General features: G+C 47.6%; 1 protein-coding gene across 2 annotated transcripts; it reads left to right on the top strand.

The window, feature by feature from the left end:
• Positions 1–2,054: 2,054 nt before the first annotated feature.
• On the top strand, positions 2,055–9,786 carry PAQR3 (progestin and adipoQ receptor family member 3). 2 transcript variants are annotated; one of them, XM_059826808.1, is made up of 7 exons: positions 2,055–2,241; positions 2,329–2,491; positions 3,738–3,893; positions 4,646–4,843; positions 6,328–6,418; positions 6,734–6,882; positions 7,353–9,786. In XM_059826808.1, the coding sequence occupies exons 1-6, from the start codon at positions 2,057–2,059 to the stop codon at positions 6,874–6,876; spliced, it is 936 nt and encodes a 311-aa protein (XP_059682791.1). In that variant the 5' UTR covers positions 2,055–2,056; the 3' UTR covers positions 6,877–6,882; positions 7,353–9,786. The 2 variants fall into 2 exon arrangements, with proteins under 2 accessions (XP_059682791.1, XP_059682792.1); XM_059826809.1 differs by having other exon boundaries at positions 4,709–4,843.
• Positions 9,787–10,038: the final 252 nt, after the last annotated feature.

Below are 10,038 nucleotides of genomic sequence, written 5' to 3' on the forward strand. Positions count from 1 at the left end.
ATATCCTGAGCTCCATCCTAAATATAGACAGCAGTACGATCCGGGTCTCTCCCCTCCTGTCAAAAGAACTATGTGTACAGATCTTCTTTCAGAATGCATTTTCTCTGTGTATCTTTCCTAAATTTTTCTTATTAATTTCATTAACAGCAAGCTCAGGCGAAGGGAAAAAACAGAAACAGAGAAGCCATGTGGAAAGGAAGACAGAAACTAAGTAAAATAGGAATGAACCATTCAGAGACATCCTTCAGATACATCACGGAAAGGTGGGAACACAAGGAAGTTTTTTTACAGTTAAGCCTTCTGAATTATTACTATGAACACGATTCCTCTGGGTAACTCTCCAAAGTCCTGCGGTACACGTAGCAGAACATACCCAGCGTGCAGAACAGCTGAGGAGGAGGGAGAAGGTGTGAGGAAGTGGCAGCAGGTCTGCGAAGGCAGGAGGAATACAGCTTTCAGAACACTGACATTAAGAAATCTCAGTGAATGGTTGATTAGTAGAAATATTCAGTAGGTGCCCTTGACCAAAACCAACTTGATTTGGGTAACCAAACAGCGTAACATGGAAATTTGGGGGTGACGTAGCACAGCTGGTCATATTGCAATGTCTAGGATTTGAACAGCTGGTCTTGACTGTCATTCTCGATTTCAAACGCCCATCACCCTGCATCTGCCATGGGTAAATCTTTCATACTTGTCACACCATCTTGGAGAAACGCTCTCACATTTTGTCTAATGAGACAACAGACCTTCGAAGAATTCTGCGTGGCGCATTACCGGAGGGGAGGAGCAGGTGAATGAGGATTACCATTCAGCACACTTGTTTTTAACTTTGAAAACAAGAGCCAGATGATATCCAGTGAATAACTTCTTTTTCCCCCTTTTTTTTTTTCCCTCTTAAACTAGGAAAAAGAAAATTAAAAGCTACTGGCAAACACTAAACAATTTTTCTTACTTAGGCAAAGCAAATCCTTTGGAAGAGTCTTCTTCACTACTAAGGTAGGGTTTTTTTTAGTACTTCATAGAGTACATAGAAAAAACCTCAAAATGCTAATAATAGTTATCTCAAATAACCAGAGATGGCTCTTGCAAGGTGCAAGTGCAATTCCCACAACCAGTGATGATCTTTGGCACTTTTTAGCTCCACATGTCTGTTTCTGGTCTCTATTTTAGAAAGGTTTGCAACTTTCAGGCCTACCTGAAAGAAATGGCTGATGTTCCCAAAGAAATACCTTTCTCCAAACATTTCTTGGAGATGTGCACCGTTTCCTTTTAGAGAAAGTTCTCTGCCATGACAACAACCTAACGTTTTACTGAATACCTTAGGTTACAAGAGCTCTAACCGGAGTTAGTTACGCTGGCACTGGTAACGGCCAAGCAGTGCTGCACTGGGCACCACTTCACCCAGCGTGACGTCCGAGGGACAGACATCACACACGCCCCCCACGCTGCAGCCTTTCCCCCCACGGTGACATCTCCACTTTTCGAGCCTGGTTTCCCTCAGGAGGCTTCGAGAAAAAACCCGCCAGCACCTCACCCACCCCCGGCAGCGCAGCCCCGCCTGCCCGCAGCCGCCCAGCCCTTCCACCTGGATCTCTGCGGCCGGCGGGAACCCGGCGAAGAGTCTGCGGCCGGGCACAGCGCGCCGGGGCCGGGCCCGGGCCCACACCCGGCCCGGCTGAGGAGAGCCACAGCCGGATAACGGCCGTCCCGCGCGCCTCTCCGCGCGCGGCGGCGAAGAGCGCCCCCGCGCGCCCGCAGCCAGCGCCACGTCCTGCCGACACTGCGCAGGCGCCGCAGGAGGAGGCGCTGCGCTGTGACGCCATCGCCGTGCGACGCGCCCGTTCCCCCTGCCGCGGCGGCCCGCGCCCTCACGGCCGGTCCCCGGGAGGCGGCGGGCCGGGACGGGCCGGGACGGGCCGGGACGGGCGGGGAGGCGGCGCGGAAGGTCCGCGCGGGCGATGCGGGCCATCCCCGCGGGCGGCGGCCCGTGAGGGGGGCGGCGGCGGGGCGGTCCGATGCGGCGGCGGGGCGCTGAGGCGGCGCGGCGGGCAGGATGCACCAGAAGCTGCTGCGGAGCGCGCACTACATCGAGCTGGGGAGCTACCAGTACTGGCCCGTGCTGGTGCCCCGCGGCATCCGCCTCTACACCTACGAGCAGATCCCCGTCTTCCTGAAGGACAACCCCTACATCACCGACGGCTACCGGGCCTACCTGCCCTCCCGCCTCTGCCTCAAGAGGTGAGGGCCGCCCTCGCCGCACCGCCCCGGGCCCGGCGGGCCGGGCGGAGGCTCACCCCCCTCGCACCCCGTTGTGTCTCCCCGCAGCCTCTTCATCCTCTCCAACGAGACCGTCAACATCTGGAGCCACCTGCTCGGCTTCCTCCTCTTCTTCGCGCTGGGCATCTACGACCTGACGGCCGTCCTGCCGGCCGCCGGCGCCTCCCGGGAGGACTTCGTCATCTGCTCCGTCTGCCTCTTCTGCTTCCAGGTAGGGGCCGGGTGCCCGCCGAGGCGCGGCGGCCCGAGCGCGGGGTGGGGGGCTGACACCGGGGACCGCCTTCTCTGAGAAGGAGCGCGTTAAAGGCCGCTGGCAGCGCTTGCATGCGCGTTGTGGGAGTAGGACTGCAGAGCAAGATGGACTCGGGTCAGACGTGGGAAAGCGTGTTTTCAGTGGCGTTGCTTTTAAAGGTAACTGACAAGCTCGGTGATTGTGTTGATTTTGACCTGTTTAACATATGGGCTAAACCAGGGAGGATGGAGCATAGCTGATGCAGGGGAGAGACTGCGAAAAACAACTAAATTGTCCAAGGCTGTACATCACAGCCTCATCTGAGCACTGGGGTTCAGTAGTATCTGATGTGGCTCCCAGACAGCATCAGTTGCTGCTGGAAAGGGTCACCCACCAGAAAACGAAAATTAGCCGTGGCCCGATGCTGGTCTGGAGTGGCAGTGGGGCTTGTATTCTAACTTTTTACCTGCTCTAAGCAAGAGGTTGTGTGTCAGATGGAACCTGTTCTCAGCAGCAGACTTCAAGCGTGTCATCCTTTGACCACTGAAGCTCCTGTAAAGCACGCTGTTCCTAAAAAAGTGTGAAGGGCGCTGTTCATATTCTCTGAAGAGCACAGGATGCCTTTGCATAGCTAGAAACGGGGAAAACTCCCTTGCTGGCTTGGAAAGCACTGCAGTTGTGCTCTTCCCTACTCCTGTTGAGCATTGCAAAGAAACACAAAAAACATTTCTCAGAAAAAAAATTGATGCCAGCCTGGAAGCACATAAGCAGCCTGTGCGCAGGAGTTTAATTTCTTGTGTGTTCCCTCACCAAAGTAACGTGGGTGCCAGGCAGCCAGGGCGGAGTTGGGCTTTGGTTTCTGCTTGCGGTAGCTTGATCAAGCAAAATTCATCATCCCACTGTACTTGTGCAGATGTGGCCCTGCTCCCTTGTGTCCTGGCTCATCGCTTGGCCTTACGGTCTAGGCCTCAACAGCCCAATTTTCTTAGCTGTGCAACTTGGGGTTATGACGTCTTGCAAAGTTTTCTGCTTCTTCTTCCATCGGCCAGAGAAACTTAGATTGCTTTCTGTTGATTACTGGCAGGAGTCAGAGTTGCCTACACCAAGTTGCACTGCAAAACACCTAAGGAGTCAATTGCATGCTCTAAGCTTCAGAGTTTAAGCTTGCTATATTCCCTTTTAATTTTTAAGAGATTAATACATCCTTTTTTGAACATTTGTGTAGGTCTGTATGCTTTGCTCAGTAGGATATCATCTTTTCTGTTGTCACCGCTCAGAGAAGACCAGCCGACGATGGATGGCATTAGATTATGCAGGAATTTCCATTGGTATCCTGGGCTGCTATGTGTCAGGCGTGTTTTATGCATTTTATTGTAACAACGTAAGTTTGAAGCACTTGTTCATGTAACGTTTAGTTCCTGAAGTCTCACTGTTGTAGTTTCCACACTGTAGGAAGGGCGTTCATTGCAGGGTGTCCAAATAGAACATTAGCTGGGAGACAGATGGAAACTGAAACAAGTTCCTTCTGACACGAGCAGACCTTAGTTTGCTGAAGTGGTAGGCAAATTGAGGTTTTCCTTTCAAGCTGTCAATCGCACAAGCCTCAAGAAAATACTTAAATTTATACAAAGGTGGGGTAAACTTTACAGGTCCTACCTTTGTCAAATGCATGAGGCTGATGATGGGATGTGTCCCCATCACAAGCAATTCAAACATCATTTCCCACTAGGTAGCTTACGTGAGGCAGAAACAAGCTTGTTTTCTCTTCATCTAATAGAGGACAAGTAAAACTAGTTCCCTTCAAAGGCCTAGATTACATCCGTGCCTGCAATGGATGTAGTGATCAGGTAGTTGAACAAGTCTGCTGAGGCAGAGGTATATTTAAAACGTTTCAGTGAAGGCACTGCTTGGAATAAATGATGTTCTACCAGGTGTACCCGAGCAGTAGAGTCCCTTCCCCTCGCAGTCAGTTGAGAAATACAAGTCCATTCATTCAAACCCTATCATTTGTGCTCGCAGCAGCGACAGAATCGATGTATCATTACATTTAGTAATGTAAGCTTTCTACCCAGAGTTTACTTTTGCACATGATGAGAACACCCACAAACTTGCTTTTGTTTCTTTTTTTCTCAGTACTGGCGTCAGGTATATTTAATCACTGTGCTGGCAATGATCTTGGCAGTATTTTTTGCTCAGATTCATCCCAGTTACCTCACGCAACAGTGGCACAGACTGCGCTCCATCATCTTTTGCTCAGTGTCTGGATACGGAATTATTCCCACCATCCACTGGGTTTGGCTCAACGGCGGCATTGGTGCATCTATCGTACAGGTAAAGGAAAAAAGAAAGAAATAAGATTCCCTTTTGCTTTTCACTTGCCATTTTCCTTCAGTCCACTTATACTTCGGGAGATGAGGGGGAAGCAGCAGGAATTAAAATTTCTTGAAGCACAGAATTCTTTCGGACGATAAAATCCAAATGCAAACACTGGGAAATTTATTGAGAAGCACTAAACAGGTTGAGTAGATTACATCTGCTTTACCAACTGAAAACTGCACCACGAGAAGGAAAACTGGATACAAATGTGACTGAGTGTATCTGCCTGAGGGACAGAGCAGCCTGTGTGGGTGGACCGCACCCTCGTTCACCCCAGGGCGAGGGATGGGAACGAAGAGCTGAGTCGGCTGTGGAGGGGGAAGCAGTCTGTCGGGCTGCACCAGTGTTCTGGGCTGCCCGCCTCCACAGCTGGAGCGGAGAGGGGAACCAGAAGACACTGATGGGATGGTTATTTGCTTCCTCTTCTGTTCCCTCGGTTGGCAGCAAAAATCAGTATTTGCCTACTCAGCCCTCTGTCTCTTATGCAACCCTCATTTAATATCACTGTGAAGTTACTGAACTATTGTCCTGTTCTTGTTTTACCACTTAGAATTATGCTCGGAAAAACAAGCAGCACAGTACAGCTAAAGACAGTAAAGTATGCCCCAATATAAAAACACCAGAAATCATTGCAATTACCCAGGGACCTAATTGTGCTGAAGAAAACGTTTCTTTTCCATAGTAAGCAGTAACTGTGCACGTTCTTCGACGGGCCCTGCTAGAGGACTGTCACCTGAGGTGATGGTTTAGCCCAGTCCGGAGCTGCTGGTGAATGTGAAGAGAAACATTTATGAATATATGTAGTCTTTAGGCAGGGCACTTAACACTGGCCTTCTAAAAATTAGATAAACTTTAGCTGTGCCCCCACCTCTTCCCCTATATAGTTTCTCCTGGTATAGCAGAATGGTAGGTGTGGTATGCATTTTGTTTCCATACTTCAGAAAAATACTCTGCTTCTGGTAACAAAACTTTCTGTTAAGGAAAACGAAAGGCAGCTTGTGAATGGGTTGCTTGATTATTTACCATCCAGTATGTAGTACTCCTGTGGCCTTGGGTTCTAGCGACTGCAATCCCAACCAGTAAATGAGATTTTGCACTGAAATTTTTCTCACTTACTTACCCTGGCCATTCCACATTAAAATCGGTGTATTACAAGACATCCTTTTACGGAGAAATTTCACGTCTGCTGCAGGCTGCACAGAAACACTAAGTAGCTTGTGTACTGAAGCAGAGAGGTCGTGATAAAATGAGTTTCTTCCCATTCAGATTTTCACAAACTTTGGCATTTTCTTCCCTGCTGGATTTTGTCCATAGGTAACATAGGCAGTGAAGTAAGATTCAGTTTTGTCATGCCTTTTTCTTTTTTATCTTTAGGGACTTTTTTTTTTTTTCTATTTTTACCTTCTAACAGAATAGGAGAGCTTCCTTTTCTTTTGCAGGAGTTTGCTCCGCGTGTAGTTGTCATGTACTTCATCGCTGCTGTAGCTTTTCTCTTCTATATTTCCAAAGTTCCAGAAAGATACTTCCCAGGTAGGAAATTCTCTTCTGGGTGTTTCTTCTGCAGTTAAACTTCCTGCAGTGTCACAGTCCTTGCTGTGAGTCCTGAAATTCCTGTGAGAGAACAGGTTGACCATGTTCTACATGAAGTATTCTCACATAAAGCGTTGCGTGTATTTGCATCAAAAGAAGCAGGAAACTTCTGATCACGTTCGTTAAAGAACTGTCAGTGCCTCCCACCAAGTGGAGCGTATAGTTGAGCTTTGGAGGAGACTGATTGCTAATGGCATTGCATGAGTTGGGGCTGAATTTAACAATTTAACCTCTTGCCCTTTTTCCTCCTCGCAGGACAGCTGAACTACCTCGGCTCGAGTCACCAAGTATGGCATATCCTTGCCGTGGTGATGCTGTATTGGTGGCATCAATCCACAGTGTACATCATGCAATATCGACACAGCAAGCCCTGTCCTGAGTATAGCACAGACTTGTGAGTGAAGGTATAGCAGTTTTCATACTCACGGCAAAACGATATTCTAAAAAGTCTAGGGTGAAATAATCCTGGCTTTAACTTGTCACAAGTTTCAGTCAACCTCCCTAATTAGCTTCCCCAAAGAAAACGCTGACTGGTGTAATACTTGCTTGTAAATAAAAAAGTAGCGATCCAGATGCCAGGCATTCTGCTCATCTGTAGCGCTGCATTGTGTGAGGCTCCAGGAGGCTGCGATGCCCTTGAGCAGAGTTTTTGGGCAGGCTGGACAGAGGTCTGCCAGATCCCTTTCAGCTCTGTTTCCTAATCTCAGTAGCCTCAAGCCATCACTAGTATTTGTTCCTAAGTAGCCTTTTCCTCAGGCTTCTGTCAGGTTTTCAACCTATTAAGCATTGCTGTGGAGTTTTTGAACATGAGGTGAGAGTTGATCATTTCATATGTGTACTAAGTGACTAAACTTGTTTCCCCACTGTATTTCAGAGGCACTGCGATGAAATTTCTGACTTTGAGGGTCTGGACCTTACCTAATGACCTGAGCTGTGAAGTTAAGCACTGAGGCAGTTCTTTTTCTGACTTCGGGACTGTTACTCACTTGCTGGGACAGTATATTATTAGTAGTTTTGGAGAAACCAACTGCATTACCCAGGATCTGACATTCATTTCCTGTTCTGCAATCAAGTACAAAACAGGTCTTCCTGGAGTGGGACCACGGAAAGGTGGGCTGCAAAACTCAGCATTCGGATCACAGCAGTATTTTTTTTGCTGGGTAAACACGAACCACAGAAGTAATTACCCTTGCTGAGCTAACAGGCCACATACCAGGTTTTCAGGTTTTGTTCGAGTGCGTAATTAAGAAACTGCTCCTGACAGCGCACTTTGAAAACCACGGTAACTGTGGGACCTGGTCTTGGGTCTAAATCACAGCGGTATGGTGTGTTGTGTCCTTCAGAGTCTTCGCCGGAGTGATATGCTTATGCTTCAGCATCGGTATGGTAACGTATAAAATTGAATTCAGTGGACTGTTGTACATTTCTGGACAAGCTCGGTTCCTTTTTCTGGAATATAAGATCACGTCATCCAACATAGCTATATCTTCATTTCATATCTTAAAAATTGCCTTCCCCAATATGGATAGTGCCATTACTTCAAGAAATTTCTCTAGATCCCCTCAGTAATTTGGAATTAGTATTCTAAAATATTTCAGGAGTTAAGGCTAAGCTTGGGTGTTCATATTTGTTACTATCTTGCAATCAGTAGAGTTGCTAAGAATTTTTTTAAGTTATATTTGTTTAAAAGGATGAAATAACACACCCTGAGTAGTGAACCTGCTGTGGATTCAAATCACTGAACTTTGGCCTTTTAATGCGTGCTGTGTTATACTGTACTTGCAGACTTTGTTACTGAAAGTGACTTATCGCCATGAACTTGCCGCAGTGAAAACATTGCCTTGGGCTTTAGAATCTGTTTGAAACCATCTCCTATAAACTCAACGCTGGGGAGACATGAAATGCACAGGTTATGAGATAGCTGTAGCTCAGCATGATCAGCCTCAGTGGGTGCCAGTTTTTCAAACAGGATTGGAAATATGTGGATTTTTGGGTTAAAGTCAACTTTAAGTGGCTTCTGTATAGCAGCTGTGCTTGCGTTTACAGTTCAGTTGAGCCGTGGTAGCGAATGCTCCTGCTTCGCACAGTCAAGTGTTAGTCAGCGTTAGTCATTTGGAGATTCCTCCGCTTGCCTCAAGCTGCTGTTCGAACTTAATCCCAAGTGGTTGAAGTTCGGGACTAAAGCTGTTGAAGGAGGCGATTGCATCGGCAATCGGCATGGCTAGTGTTAGAAAGCAGGAGATACCCTGTTTCTGCTTTGACTACATGCAGAAACATTGTTTTCCGGGATGATAAGCTGTCCTAGCTGACCTTCCTACAACGCCCCTTGTTACCTGCAGCCTGGCCTTTGATAGTGTCCCAGCACCTTCTTTGCTATGTTGTGATTGTCTGACGACAGCCAGCTTAGTACGCAGCGAGAGGGGCCTTGTAAGATTTCCAAGCAGTGGTCTTACACCTGCGGCCCAGGAGGCAGCGGCGCTGCCAAGAGTAGTGGGTAGGAAAGCCTTCAGCAACCGTGCCAAAAGCCCTTAATGACCTGTCGGCCCTGTCAGCGCTCTGCCATTGCCCCTTTCCTCTTGGGGAGGGTTTTCCCTTGATCTGATTTAGCTTACTCAGCGGGGGGGAGAGGCTGGCTTCTTGCAGGGCCCTCCTCAGCTCCCCCCCCGCCCCGAGCTAAACAAGCCCCGCTTCCTCAGCCTTTCTTAGCGGGGTGTGCCAAGGAGAGGCAGGGTAGTGATGGAAACTTACTGTCAGGCACCTGAACGTTCAGCGGGGATGGAGAAGGCAGGACACTACTTTCTCTCCTGATACGCTGGAGAGTAATGCTAACTGTTAAGTCCAATAGGTTCCTTTTGGTTGGTTGGTTTTTTTTCAACTCCAGAAACAAGTAGTGGCAAGAACTGACTTTGCATTTAAGAGTGAACTCCCAGACCTTTGAGCCATTCAGTGTAAACACTGATTTTTTTCTATTTTTTTTTTTTTTAAACTTGACAGCCAAGCAAGTTTCAAGTGCACTAATTACTACTACTGAAGCCTGACAAGGATCCTGCAAGTCTAAAAGCCTGTTTCTAGTCTTACGTGAACAATAATATTTGAGGAACGTGTGTTTGTGTATTGAAAGCATACTGACTTTATAGTTTGCTAATGTATTTTTTTTATGTAAACTCTTAACTACTAGAGCAGTTTTCACTGGATAAGGAAACTGACTGCAAAGCTGTACATTTTTATTACCCTGACAAAATTTATCAAGCTGCATGATGGTCTTTTATGTACATACTGAACCTGTAAATAAATTTCAGTTCATTGGATGTTTCCTTTGCCTAACAGCAATTCTTGCCTCTCACATAATGAAACAACAGATGTGAATTGCTCCAGCACACAACTGGTGTTAACCCCCCCTGGTTTTAAATATGCAGGGAAACTGTCTCTTGACTTACCACGGCACAGCACGGAGGGGCAGGGCAGGTGTGCTAGGTGGACCATTCCAGTATTGTGTGTAGGAGGTTGTACTTGGTGTCCTACATGCGTTTTTGGAGGAGCATCTCTAGATGAATCTGCTG

This window comes from Gavia stellata, chromosome 19, assembly GCF_030936135.1.
Source record: "Gavia stellata isolate bGavSte3 chromosome 19, bGavSte3.hap2, whole genome shotgun sequence".
Taxonomy (NCBI): Eukaryota; Metazoa; Chordata; class Aves; order Gaviiformes; family Gaviidae; genus Gavia; species Gavia stellata.